This window comes from Ipomoea nil, unplaced genomic scaffold (assembly GCF_001879475.1).
Source record: "Ipomoea nil cultivar Tokyo-kokei standard unplaced genomic scaffold, Asagao_1.1 scaffold2926, whole genome shotgun sequence".
Lineage (NCBI taxonomy): Eukaryota > Viridiplantae > Streptophyta > Magnoliopsida > Solanales > Convolvulaceae > Ipomoea > Ipomoea nil.
This window is the reverse complement of record NW_017619354.1, coordinates 3,711,627-3,726,706: the sequence shown is the minus strand read 5'-3', so window position 1 is coordinate 3,726,706 and position 15,080 is coordinate 3,711,627. Positions and strand designations below refer to the sequence as shown.

At 31.9% G+C, this 15,080-nt stretch overlaps 1 protein-coding gene and 1 long non-coding RNA gene across 3 annotated transcripts; one reads left to right on the top strand and one right to left on the bottom strand.

The window, feature by feature from the left end:
* Positions 1-1,434: 1,434 nt before the first annotated feature.
* LOC109162126 (beta-1,3-galactosyltransferase GALT1) lies at positions 1,435-7,534 on the bottom strand. Of its 2 annotated transcripts, XM_019310828.1 has the most exons (9): positions 7,417-7,534; positions 6,854-6,898; positions 4,908-5,771; positions 3,840-4,060; positions 3,466-3,747; positions 3,095-3,223; positions 2,845-3,024; positions 2,304-2,411; positions 1,435-2,136 (listed from the first exon to the last, which is right to left on the bottom strand). In XM_019310828.1, the coding sequence occupies exons 3-9, from the start codon at positions 5,665-5,667 to the stop codon at positions 1,927-1,929; spliced, it is 1,890 nt and encodes a 629-aa protein (XP_019166373.1). In that variant the 5' UTR covers positions 5,668-5,771; positions 6,854-6,898; positions 7,417-7,534; the 3' UTR covers positions 1,435-1,926. The 2 variants fall into 2 exon arrangements, with proteins under 2 accessions (XP_019166373.1, XP_019166372.1); XM_019310827.1 differs by lacking the exon at positions 6,854-6,898 and having other exon boundaries at positions 7,417-7,533.
* Positions 5,778-14,437, top strand: LOC109162127. The gene is made up of 3 exons (XR_002051031.1): positions 5,778-6,580; positions 12,774-12,783; positions 14,427-14,437. It is a non-coding gene; the product is annotated as an uncharacterized LOC109162127 (long non-coding RNA).
* Positions 14,438-15,080: the final 643 nt, after the last annotated feature.

The following is a 15,080-nucleotide window of genomic DNA, read 5'->3' as shown; positions in this document are numbered from 1 at the left end:
AGGTTTTAGAAGGATCTAGAATTTGCATGCACGAAATTTAGAAGGATCTAGACTCTAAAAATGAGGCTTTCTTTATCCACCTAAATAATTATGTTCCTATTTGGTAGAAAACTCGAATTAATTATCGAAATAATCATTAACTATAGTTTCAGGATCCGAATCAGAATTACCTTCACTTTCTTGATCAATAAGGAAAAAATAATTTTAATTTACGGATTTTCTTGGGTCAGGAAGATTAGATCTCAATGTGGAATTTGCACTGACTTCTACTTATCATTACTAGTTTATTTGTACCCAGCTACATGAAGGAACTCCCCTCGGCCAATGGTCACTCGACAGCAACTCTGTCCTTGCTTAGAGCATCCACACTAGTGGATAATATGGGGATAATGTAAGAAGAAATAACTTGGATAGGGTTATTAATTGATGTGGGGTGGAGTTAATGATAGAATTATTTATCCTGCAAATACAAAAATATCTCTTCCCAATGCAAGCCCTAAATCAGACAACATAGGTTGCTGTGCGCGTTTTGCGCACAGCAGCCATTCCACACGGGCGCGTGCAATGCACGCGCCCGTGGGCGCCTGACCCTTTTTTTTTTTTTATCTTTTTTATTTTTTTTAAAAATCAGTTTTGTTATTTTTTTTTTCTCACCTTCCCACCTTCTCTCTCCTAATCACTCTTACATTATCCCACAAATCTCCCCAACTAATGTTGATGCTCTTAGGCGATTGAAGTGAGGGCGAACCACTATCCCTTGAATGATCTAGGAGCTTTACAAATAATTTAGCGGGTGGCATATTTGCAACTATTCCCAGGAACTCTTAGGGAGGTTGTTAGTTAGTTACTTACTATTTGAGGAAGCTAGACTTTGATTGAATTTGCAGGATAATCTCCCAAATTATATAAACCCCACGTAAAACATCAATACTAATTAGGAATGACTACTCAATCCGCCCTCGACGGAGTAAATCTATCACCGTCTTAACGGGGGCGGGTTCAGAGAATTTTTTCGGAGAACGGAAATAGGAAGAATTTTTTCATCCTCACTAGGGACGGAGACAGGGAGGACATTTCCCGCCCCGACCACGACTCCGATCTCCGTCACCGATTCCCCGTATAATATTATATATATATATATATATATATATATATATATAAACTTGAAAACAAAACATTCAGACCATTTCCCTTAGTCATAGCAGTAGATAATAGCTAACGTGCTCAAATTTTGTAACTTATATGTTTAGTATTTAGTAATTATTTTTTATTAGTAATTATTAAAATCTATGTATTTTGGACTTTATTTAGTGATTCAAGACTTAACAATTTAAAATATTGATAGGGTTGAATGGTTCCTGATGACAATTTAAACCCTATCACTTTTTAGTTGCTAATTCTCGTTTCGCCTGACCATATATAATGAACAAGAAATGCTGAAATTATAACTAGTTTAATGCTTCTTAATGAACATGGAGAGTGCAATGCTAATGAACATCGTTAGCACCATTTAAGGACAAAAAGAATACAGAAGCTTTTAATATATGCGACCTAACTCAAAATTGGAACTCTATACTATGAGTTATAGACATAGGTTAACTGATCTTTCTGCTGTATAGCCCAGCCCCTGGCCATCTACACAAGTCAGCCAGACTCTGCCCTTCTCTACTCAAATTCCTCTATATAGATCCCTCACACAATTAAACGTCTAAAGCCTCACCTCATCAGCTCCCATTAACATATGCCTCCTTAGCCTAACAAATATTCCATATACCTAAACGCTCATAATTCTACAACAGCATGGAATATTTGAAGTACTCGGGGGAGTTGTGGACCTGCTAAACTTGTTTCCACCCAGGATTCTACTCATTTCATAGTTGATGCTCTTGTTTTGCTTTCCTTTATACCTATGTTCAATGTTATGGGTTAATCGCCACAGCATAAAGGTCTTTTTTTCTCTTGTAGCTTCTGCCATAAGCACAACATCTCTCTAGGATCTTGATAGTGGGCAACAACGTAACCATCCTTGCACCCTTCGTTAAAAATCCTCTCTTCATTTTCATACCTAACATCCAGACCTTTCTTCTTCAGTTCTGCAATCCAGATGCCCATAGCAACATCTTCCAGCTTAAACATCTGCATTTTAAGCATAGGATTTCAATTGAAATGATGCTACAAGACTTGGTGCTAATGGGAATAAAATGCCCCCTGGCATTAAGTGCATATCAGATTATCATTCCAAAAGTAGTTTCCAATTAATGTCAGTGAAATAAAAAGAGATTTAGAATGGCTGCTCCCCTCACCTTCAGATGGCCTTTTTTGTGCTTCTTGCTGATGGCTTTTGCTATATCACTTGACACAACATAACCAGGTCCATGTGCCCAAGGAGGGTAAGCATCATCAGGCCATTCCTTGAAAATAATAGACAAACACGTGCAAATGTAAGATGACCAGAAAAGGAGAGAATAAAAGAAAAAGCACAAGGACACAGTATTACCAACAGTGCTATGCTATACCCCAATCATGTCCAAAACCCACCAAGGATGTTCAGCTTAATAAAGATAATACGAGAAATTACTAGCAAATAGCCAAATAGTTAACCATTTCTCAGAATTAAAGAAATAAAAGCTTTGATATTAACAGTTCAACAGAAGTAAAGTAGGATAATATACAAATTCCAGAATGTTGATGTCATTTTCAAAATTGCTACAACCATTTAGATAGTAGTACTTTTCACTACCAATGACCAGTTGAAAACATATACTCCTTTACGATGGAAATAGCACTGGAATTGCCAACCATGCATTTGATCATCAAATAAAAGATAATGAGGTAGAGAATTACCTCAACACTAATGTACCACTTGCTATCAGGATTCCGATGAGGATGGGAGTCTGAGTTGATAAGGCCATAAAGCAACCCACGAGTCACACCAATCCTTTGTAAGGAAGCCAGCACTTCATCAACACGAACAAAAGCATCATCATCTGTCTTCATGACAAATTTTGCTTGAACGGTCTCCGTCTGAACAAATAAATTGGCATCAACAAGGGTATTGTAAAGCTCCTTGACTTGGGAAGGGACAGGATTTTACCCCAAACATGCATATGGCAATGGTCTTCCATGTGATTAGACTGTAGTAGTCAACAAATGGCACCAACTGAATGTCTCCATATGTCCTAGCCTCATTCCAGAGTTCCTCATTCACCATCTGGTTTTTATGCTACAGTAGATAATACAAAATATCTAATAAAATATTATGGCTTTGACTTGACAAATACCAGTATGTGACTTCCAGCCACATTGCAACACTACGTAGTATGCACAGAAAATAAAATAAACAAACAGTAAATGGCACTCCGTTTTGCTAACAATGACCTTTTTAGCAATTACTCTTTTTGTGTTACTACTTAGAATATTTAAGTGTTAAAGGAGAACAAAAAGTTCAAGAAAAGAAATACTCACCATTCCAACAAAAAAACGAACTGCTACTTGTCCAGACCGCACTGCATCATACTGCATCCACGTTCTTCGAACTGCCATTCTCCGTTTAAAATTGTTTGTAGTAGAAAACACACCAATAAAGAGATCCAGATGTTTTTTTGGAGAAAGTGGAGCTGCCTTTAGAGATTCTAAGTCAATCATATGATCAATATCTTCAGACGTGGGTAACCCACTTGCAACAACAGATATTAAATCAATATCTCCTGAAATCCTCTCTTCACTAACAAGCCATGGCTCCAGAGTCTGAAGAAATAAAAATTACAAGAATTTAATCAAGCATAACATTATATCAAACTGGTGGTGGCTCAAGTTTAAAAAGGCAAGTGAGGAATTACTTCACGAAAAGCAAATGACGTTATGTGTCTACCATCAACTGTCATTTGTATTCCTTCAGAGCCCACTCTCAGTGTTGCAACAGAGAGCTGCCCTTGCTTGAAAGGAAAATATTTTTTATGTTTAGATCCATCCTGAACCATTGGAGATTTTGTAGATACATTGATATGTTTGTCAGACGTGATTTTACCGATCATCTCATTGCATTGATCCAAGTCATCCACTGAACAAGATTCACAGAGGCATTCAGTATGACAATACGCATGTGATGAGCAAAAAGGACTTCAGGAATGTAAATGAAGAATACATATAGTAGATGCAAAGAGAAATTGAAAGGAAAGCTTAACAAGATGGAAGACGTTCATAATAAGTAATAACCTCTAGTAAGCGTCTCTATGAAACTCTACCTATATCTCCTCTATAATATCTAAAAAAAGAATTGACTTGTTTATACTAAAAAAGAAAATGCCCATAATAACCTCCTGTAAGCTAAGTGACACACTGAAGTTTACATTCTGTATAAGTTGATGAAATGGACAAAACAAACCAGTTACAAGGCTGAAAAAGAAATATACCGAATCCATGAAGAACATTCCATGATTACTCCCCTATTACATTTTTCCTAAAATTAAGACATTAAGGACTCACAAACATCCCTTTAACTAAAATATTCAAAGAAACCAATTGGTTTTAGAAGGTATTGATAGAGTGCAGAGATCTAAAATAAAAAAATCTTTGCAGATCAATGCCACAATGAAGATAAAGATCAATTTGAAGAAAATAGATCATATTTTGATAACACTGCATGTACCAAAACTAAATAGAGAAATGTAATTTGATATTAAGAAGAGAGATTTAAATATTTAAAAAAAAAAAATTCTTTGCAAGGTTGTGGTGGAAAGAAAGATCAATTTGAAGGAAATAAACTGTACTTAAAGAACACTGCATGTGCAAAAAGTAAATAGAATATTGTAATTCAGAAGAAAACTTATGAGCATTGATGAAAATATCAAAGAGGGAAGATCTATGCATCAAGAACTTCAAAGAAAAATAAAAGAACAATATTTGACCTTTATTATTTTTTTCAGGAGCAGGAGATGGACAGCGCTCCTCTTCACCCCAATCATGTGCTACGGTCCAGGTATTTTGAACAATTACAGGATCCTCAGTTACTTTATCACCGTGCAGCCTAACATTGTAATGCAAAATTATAGGAGGATCTGGTTCACCCGGAAGTGGTTCACCGGTTAAATCTATTCGAAAGTTACCAAGAAGACCCTTTGGAATGCCAATAAATGTGATTGAAGAACCCTGAGTGAGGCCACAAGGAAGCCGTAACTTAAATTCGTTACCAGCAAGTTCTGTGACATTTGTTTTGCGTAGAAAATGAGGACACTGTTTCTCCTTTCCTCTCTTATATGAACTGTCATTTGCATAAAGTTTTTCCATTTCCACTGAGCTCATAAGGTTATTCCATGCAGCACCAGCTTCCTTAACAGCCTCCAAAGCATTAGGTAAGACTTGATCCTGACTAATTAAGTTTTTCAATTGGTTCCATGTAAGCAAAGATTGTTCCTCTGCAGTTGAAAGATTTCTCTGATAAAAAAGATCAGCGACTAATGCGTCAGCAGAGATCACTTGAGAAGTATTTTTTGGACTGTTAGCAGCAGGTGGAGCCATAGCACTGATCCACTCTAGAGGATTTGTCGTATTAAAATATGGAGTGTTGGTGAAGTATGTTTCCTTGAAGGGGTTTCTCATTACATAATACCCAAGAAGTATGAACATCAACAAGGATGTAGTTAATACACCACCATACCATTTCTTCATTTCTGTTCAATACCTAGAAGCACTGAAGCAGCCAACCATTTAAATTCTAACTTAATAACTCCAGATTTGGTGGATCTGTAGAATCATTAGTACAAGAACGGCACCTGCAAAAGTAAGTCCTCATTTTAAGGTAAGTAGGTAACAACTAAAAACAAATGATATAGATCACAATTCACAAAGCCATGTATGAAGTGAAAACAATTAACAACATTTAGTTCTTATAATCTTATTTATCAGCTCAGATCAAAGAAAACATTATTAATTGTGAAGAAAAAATATTTTATTGTGACTAAGGCTTAGTTGAAATGAGTTAGCTTGATTCTTGAAGGAAAACATACCATGCAGTTGTGATTGTTTTAACCCTATACATCTGAATGGTGGAAATTAGGATTGGTTCTTACTCTGAATAAACAAAGAAATAGGGGATGCATTTTCAAACTCCTTAAAGGAACCTAATATGTCCTAAAAGTTACAAAGAGGGAATAAATTGGCAAACCTAACTTTTCATTTATTGGAGTATGCTATTTCCTCACATCAGTTACAATAAACTTAATGGCCTATTGCCCTATTCTATAAATAATAAATAAAAACTCAAAGTATTCAGTGTTTTTTTTTTCTTCTTTGTTTGAGAAGATTGAAGAGTTGCTTGTGATCAAAAGTCAATAAACGGCCATAAATGCTCTTTGGAGGTGAAAACAAACATGAAAACACTAAAAACAATATAGCTTGGCAAAAATAATTTGGTATATTGACATTTATAATTTCAAAAAACTATGTTAAATCTTTTAAATCCTGAAGGAACTACATAGTGCATATCACATAGTCAAGACAGACAATCAATATTAAACGTTTATTATTTGTTCTAGACATACGTAATATTTAATGCAATGCTAGACAAATTAAGAAGTATTCAGTGTTATCGGTGAAACTGAAGCACTAATAAGGACAAGAAAAACTCATAGTAGATCTGCACAAGGTGCAATAGCTGATTATTATGACTCTGCAACTGCAGATCTCAATCTGAATCTTCAACACAAAACCCAAAAAAAAAAAAAAAAAAAAAAAAAAAACACGCACACACAAACTAAAGAGAAAACTATATATCCCTAATCTCTCTTTAAATAGCTAAAATTAAACCAAAAACACACAGAGAGAGGGAGAGAGAGAGAGAGAGAGAGATTGCTACCTGCAAATCACTTATTTTAGCTCGTTGGATGATCAAACTAAACTCCTGTTCAATTAACCACAGTAAAAAAAAGTCTAAATAAGTCTGTTCTCAAATCAAAGAAGCAGACGTTGAAGTCTAAATTTTTAATTTTCAGCAGCACTGACCGGACTAGTCAAAAAAAAAAAAAAAAAATTGAAACAACAAAGCCATGATTACTTTCTCGACTGATGCGATTGTAGAGATCAAAAAGCACGAAAGAAAATTTCAACCAAAAAAAATGAAGCTAAATAACGCATATTATTGCATTAAATTCTGATTTTTTTTTTTTAAACACACATCTCCACTGCCTTCTCTTGTGTAAGTTGTGAAAACAGAACCTATTTCCGTGCAAACAGCAAAATGCAAGGAATATAAGGATGAGAATTCCATTTAAAATTTGAAAATCTCACTGAAATTCGCAGAAATGGAGAACTAAATGAAGTTATTATTACTGTTATTCATAATTTAAAAATTAAAAAAAAAAAAAAAAAAAAAAAAGTTGAATGTTGTATCCACAGTGAGAGGAAGAAACAGAATCTTACCTTTTTGCCAATGGGGAGGAAATTGTCCAGAGAGAGACAGAGAAGAGAGAGAGAAACAATATTCGTATTCAGATTGCTTGGACTGGACTTCAAGTCTGCGCTCAAATACCACTGAAGAAGTCGGGATTTGGAAATCTGGAAGGTTATAGCCTATAGAAAAGGAAACGCGCTTGTCAATGATTTGGGAGTGTTTTGACAAATTGACGGCACAGTAAAATTTATAATTACTTTTATTTTTATTTTTATTTTTTAGCTCGAAATTGTAAGAACAATATACAATATACTAATACAGTGGCTGCGTCAACGAGAGGCTCGGCTCGGGTATAATATTACATCATTTCTTATTTGCTCAAACATTTTATTATTTTGTTAATACAATTAATTTAGTCCCCTTTTTTCAACTCATTCATTCTATCTTAATTATCGAGCACTCTTTCCAAATATAACTCTTTTACCTACTAAAAGTAATGCAATGATATTCTAATATAAATATTTACATATCAAAAAAATTAAATTAAATTAATGTGAGAATGGGTGGTTAAGTGTGGGTAAGATATAATTTTTTTATCGGGAGGTTATGCGTTTGATTTTTGTTACTAAAAAATTACATAAATCATATGGTAACCAAGTCATCTTATTTGAGTATAATGAAAAAGAAGTTAGATTTCATTGAGCGATGAGTAAAAAACACAAATCTTGTTTGAGTAAACAAAGTTGTCTTAATTAAGTCTAGATGTTATTCAATTCAAACACGTGTTATCTTGTCTATATACATGTGTATTGCTTCAAAATAATGAAAACGACAGGCTTTTACGCAAGTTTCTATATAATTTGTCATTATTACAAAGAAAATAATAATATTAATCTTGTTTCAAGAGTTTACAAATTACTTAAAATCTCACTTTTAAGTTTAAGTTAGGTGGCATCTGGCTATATTGCGATACACATCAAATTTAGTCCAAATCCCGCCACATTATATGAGATTTTGCTCATTTTTAATACTCGATATGTACTAATTTATATTCATGTATTATCAGTATAAAATGTTCATTCCAGCTATAATATTAATTTGATATATTTAATCTGTATATGTTAGGAGGGGCATGCATATGGTTCATATACTAAATTGGAATCAAAATTAAAACCAAATACTCAATAGTTAAATTATATTTTAACAATAGTAATTTGATTGTTTGATAATAATAAATTAGAATCAAAAGCATTATGAAAATTAAGTTTGGATATATACAACCATGGAATTGAAATTAAACTTTTAAAACTTACTTTATATATATACAATTAAAATTAGCATCAATGGTATTTTCTTTTAGATTAAAACAAAAAAGGTAAAAGTTTCAAACAAATATGCAAACAGAAATACAAAACGTCTTTTTACTCTAAATTTCTCTATATAGAATTTTAAATAATTGTATATTTTAAGAAATATGTATGTATAAGCTAAATTTTAAATGGATGCTATATACAAAAGCGCATCCAACCAAAATTATTGTAAGTATAAACACTTTTATAATGTTTCAATTAAATACAATGACAAATTTTGGAATTTAGTTTTAAATAATATTGACATGCATATATGTATACACACACAAAAACAAACAAACAAACAAGATTACATTATTTTTCTTTGATCACAAAAATTAATAAATAGATTGTAATAGTATCAGTACTAAAGTTACCTTACCCCAGCTAACAAGTATACCAATTACCAACTCCATTGCCCTCATGATAAAATAAAATAAAAAACAGTGGGCCTGATTTTGTTAATAAAATAAAAGTAAAGGACAAAAATAAAAATAGTGCATGTGAATTTTAATTTAGTTCAGACTTGTTCCACGGGTTTTTATTCTTAAACTGAAAGCAACACTACGTTTTCGCTATTGCATACATTTGGATGCTTCAAAACTAAAGGTACAAATTTTGTTTTGTTTTTTTTTTTGAAACAGTAAGTATGACAGCTTATGCTAGACTAATCTTAAACATCTAAAATTCTATTTAAAGAATCGTTTAAGAAAGTAAATTAGAAGTAGACCGATCGGTCTTCAAGTTCTCATTTTGCTGCGCACAAGATCAGGAAGTTTCACCCCTACTTGGCACAATGGATTTTCATTTCATCTGATCTGGTCGGTCAAGGTTTCCAAATGACTTCCTAAATGTCAAGTGAGATTTGAATCCCCACATTATTGCTAGAACAAATTTTTAAGGTGATCGGTCAAATCAACTGAGTTAGCTCTAAGGGCATCCCCATTAGTTACTTTATCATAGTTTTTGAGGGTTTTTTTACCACCTTGAAAGAGAGAGATGATGTTAGGATGTCATGTAAATGAGGGGTTTTTGTAGCTGCCTCAAGTAATATAGGGCTTGTTTAGCAATCAGCGGTTAGCGATTAGCGGTAGCGGACTGTATTAGCGGTTAACGAATAGCGGGTTGTGTTAGCAGGTTTGACCAGTGGATTGTATCAGCAGTTAGTAAAAAGATGTTTGGTAAAATCAGCGATTTAGATTAGCGGTTAACATGTAAAATGACCAAAAGGATATAATAATAATAATAATAATAATAATAATAACAATAATAATAATAATAATAATAATAATAATAATAACAAAAAAAAAAAGATGTGGAATTAGATTCCACATCGAAAAGTTAAATAAAAAAAAAAAATGGGCGTTGGCTCCCTTATAAAAGGGAGCTCAACGCCCCTTCAATTTTAATGTTTCACCTTGCCCATCCCACATCGGATGGGCAAGGATAGTGAAGCCTGAGGCTTCTTTATTTAAAGAAGCATCAAGCTTCACAACGAACAAAGTAATTTTTTTATTTTTTTTAATAATAATTGGAGGGCATTTTGGGGAAGGTAATTACCTTCCCCAAAACGCCAACCCAACACGCTGCTAAATGCAGCGTGTTGAAGTTCAGCGGTTTGGAGCAATCCGTTGCTCCAAACCGTTGTTAACCAAACAGTGACTTTGGCGTTTTGACCATGGTCAAAATGCCAAAGTCAGCGAATCCGTCAAATTTTTAGCGGATCCGCTACATGCCCATAATTTTGTGCCATCTGTTATGCAAATTAGAAAATCAGCTTTTGCAGAGAGTTTGTATGTCCTGCAAATTAGAAAATCAACTTTTCTTTTATCTTTTTCTTTTTTCTCTTTTTACTATTTTTTTTCTTAATCATTCTTACAAAAACTCCTCAAAAAATCATTAAAAAAAAACACCCCAATATTAAAGATGCTCTAAGAGACTAAAAATACTACTTTTGCAATAGAGCTTTTTTTTTTTTCCTCTTAATTTGAAGTAATAAAAAAGTTTATACTTCACCAACGAAATGTTAATATAATATTATTAATTTCCGATACACCAACTGTACATAATATGCTGAAAATATTCACTTTTCATAGTACAAAATATGGAGTAATATTTTAATTGTTTCGTGTTTTATGATGGCCTCGTGGGACTAAAACGCCTCGGAGGTTCCGTAAACATATAACTAAATTGCGTATTCAGCAGTCAAACATGCGACCGCCCTACCCGGTAACAAGCACTTTATTGTTTACAATTTTGTAAAGCAATCTATACGGTTCGGTTGCAAATTTGACCGGCGGGATGGCGTGGCCGGTGGTGGAGAGAAACGTTTCAACCATATTTATTCTTTAAATAACAGCAAGCTCTAATTTATGTGTCGGTAGGTGGTTTCATAATTCTTATATATAATATAATGCCGTAGAAATTAATGAAATATTTCCAACTAAGATTATTGATTGCATGTTAATTAAAATTAATATATATATTTCAAACTGTGACAATTAGACAACGAATGTTGAGTTCCTTCGTTTTGGTTTACAAATCTTTGAAGATCGACTAAATAGTTTCATTTTTAATAGCCGATGTTATTAGATTAATTTTGTCACATTTTATGTAACTTTTTATTTTAATATTTTATGAGTATATGAAAAAAAAAAAAAATTAGCAACAAAAAGGTAGATAGTGATTTCTTTAGAGTGTGGATACAGTTATGGTCAGTTGGTTTGATTTTTCTTTTTAAGAGTTAATTTCATTTTTAATCTTAGATGTATAGGTGACATTTCATTTTAAGTCTTTTTTTTTTATTAGACCAATTCATTTTTTATCCTAGTATTATTGAGGCATAACTATTTTTTATCTTTTATGAACAAAATTATTTAAATATCGTTAAATACAATGGCATTTCAGTGTTCGATTATAGATTTTTTCAAAAAAATAAACATAAAAAATATAGCGGTTCAATATACTTTGTATACAAAAAAAAAAAAAAAAAAGATTGAAATGTTTTTGTATTTAACGACATTTCAACGATTTTGTTGATGAAGGACTAAAAATGATCATGTCACAATAATATTATGACCAAATGAGGATATTCTAATAAAAAAAAAAAAAACTAAAAGTGGATTGTCACCTTATAGGACAAAAAATAAAATTAACTCCCTCTTTAATTACTATTTCTCATAATAATGTTGTTTGATTTTTTCAATAAAGTTGATATAATCATTTTGAATCTTTGATCAACAAATAAAAGAGATACAATAAATAGCAAGGGTTATTGAATTTTTGTGGAAATACTTCATATTCATAGGGATTTTGCTGGGAATTGTTGTGTAGCGCGTAAAGTTGTATGGAATTTATTAGCAAATTAATTAGTGTGGGGTTAATTCCTCTGCCAAAAATTGAATTCTCATCTTCAAGAGGATCCACACTCCGACCCAATAAAACATTAGTATAGGGTATTATTTACCCCAAAATGCTGAATTCTCAACCCTAAGAGTCCCCCATATTTCGACCCAACAGAACATGTGAAAAGATGTAAATCACGGTGACTCAATGGGTTAGTAGGCATGAGATTAATTACTTGTACCATGGACTGTCTCCCAGACTCTTCTGAAGTTTATGAACACATAAGCACCAATAATATCTTTATGAAAAAAATTTAAAGAGCTAACTTGAGAAATGATACATTGACTATTAATACTTACCAATTTTTATAAATTTTCATTCACGACTTTTAATTTGATCATAAATGATTCTTTGACTATTAATTTTGTTTCAAATTTAATCGTTTAGTTAAATATCAATTTAATAAGGAATAATGGTCAAATAGGTCACTAAACTGTACACCAAACTACAATTAGGTCATCGAACTAAAAAACAATGCAATTGGGTCCCTAAGAGCATCCACATTAGTGGATAATATGGAGTTATTTCAGTTTGCTTTCTTCCCATCTAGAGTTAATAGCTAATGTGGAGTGGAGATAATTCAAAAATAATAGTCCTGCAAATGAAGACATAATGTCAGAAATTAAAAAAAGAAAAAAAAAAGTAAGGCTGTGCGCGTTTCGCGCATAGCCTTGGGCAAAAGCCGGGCGCGTGCAGGCGCGCCTGACAGCATTATTATTATTATTTTTTTTTTTTTTTAAATCACTTTCTCTTTTTTTTTTTTTTTTTTTTCTCTCCCCTCCCCCATTCTCTTTCCTAATCACTCTTACATTATCCCCACATTCTTCCCAACTAATGTGGATGCTCTAAACAACACAAAATCATGCAATTAGGTACAAAATGATCTGTTTAGCGGTTACCGATTTTAAAAATAATTTAAAATAAAATTTCTATATCCATAATTTCTATACCGTAGATTCATAATTCCTATACTATAGATCCATAATTTCTATATTATATATTCATAAAATTTATACTTTAGATTCATAAAATTTATACTTTAGATTCATAATTTCTAAACCGTAGATTTATACTTTAAATACTGTAGATTCATAATTTTTATACAATAGATTCATAATTTCTATACTGCAGATTCATAATATATGTACTGTAGATTCATAATTTCTATACTGTAAATTCATAATTACTAAAGTGTATAGTTATCAAATTATGAACATATAGTTATCTGATTTGTGAAAACAGAGTTCAATAATTGAAATCTAAAGTATAAAAATTATGAATCTACAGTATAAAAATTATGGATATAGAACCGTGCCCATCTTACAAGGTGGGCACGTGCTCATAGCATAATTTGCCAATGGTTGACAAATCGACCGCCAATTATATAAACGTACAAACATTGGAACATATATACAACAGATATATATATATATATATATATATATATATATATATATATATTTTGAAATACGACAAATATTATTATATTTCTTAAGTTCTTAGCATATCCTATGGATGTTATAGTAACTTTTCTAGTTCTAGTTCTAGTGATAAGCGGCAATATAGCATTTGTTTTACTTTATTTATTTTGAGTACTACTGACTATATTACAATGTAATATCTGTTTATAGCTACTTTCTCAATTTACTAAGCACAAATAGTCAATACCGTTTTTCATTGAGGCTCAAACTCATAACCTTCTATTTGGGGGAGTCACTCCGTGTCACTAGACTACAAAGTCATTGACACTTTCTTTAATTATCTATTATTTATTGTTTGCATGCTTCTTCATTATTTATTTATTTATAGTTGATTTATTTTCTTGCAAATGCTTTTATTTTTTATTTTTAATTATAAGTTTAAACTCCAAATGTAAGGGTACTAACTATTATTATTATTATTATTATTATCATTATCATTATCATTATCATTATCATTATCATTATTATTATTATTATTATTATAGCGATAAGTGAGGAAAGTAAATCACAATATATGCCTCAACTAATCTACATACCTCAAGCATTCAAAAAAAAAAAATCTACATACCTCAAATGCTTTATTATAAACTATAGGAATAAGGGTCAAATAAGTCACTCAACTGTACATCAAACTGCAATTAGACCATCAAACTTTTAAAAAAAATACAATAAGGTCCCTGAACAACACAAAATCATGCAATTATACCCAAAATAACCTTTACCTGAAAGGGCGATTACCAATTTTTAAAATAATTAATTAAAAAAAAACCTAAACTGTTTGCGGTTTCGTCTCGAGCCATGGAGATGAAGAAGTAGTTTAGGTTTTTTTTTTTTTTTTTTTTTTTTTTTTTAATTAATTAGTTATTTTATTTTAAAAAAAATTTAGAAATCATTTTAAAAATCAGTAATCGCTACATCACCTTACTTTAAGGTAAATAGGTCATTTTGAGTCTAATTGTATGATTTTGTGTTGTTTAAAAATCCAATTGCATTTTTTTGAGTATAATAACCTAATTGCAATTTAGTGTGCAGTTGAGTGGCCGCTTATTTGACCTTTTTCCTAAATTATAAGATTGGCACTATCCTAGGAAGGATGGAGCTTTCAATTTGGCCCGGCACTCCTAAGTCATTTTTTTTACTCTGTTTGGCAGAGCTTATAGCTTATGTTAAGCTACTAATAAACTAAGTTCTGTTTGGTAATGTTCTCAAAATATGCTCATAGCTTAAAATAAGAGCTTATTTTGGATTGCTATCTTAGGTAGCGTTTCAAAATAAGTTCATAGCTTCCTAACTTTTTTCCATCTTTATCCTTATTATTTTAAAGAAATGACATAATTTACCATTCCCAATTAAAACCCTTTTATCTTCTCTTTTATCCGCAACTTTCACCGCAAATATTAATAATAATGTTGTTGTTGTTGTTGTTGTTGTTGTGAGGTGACTTGTAAGTTGTTGTTG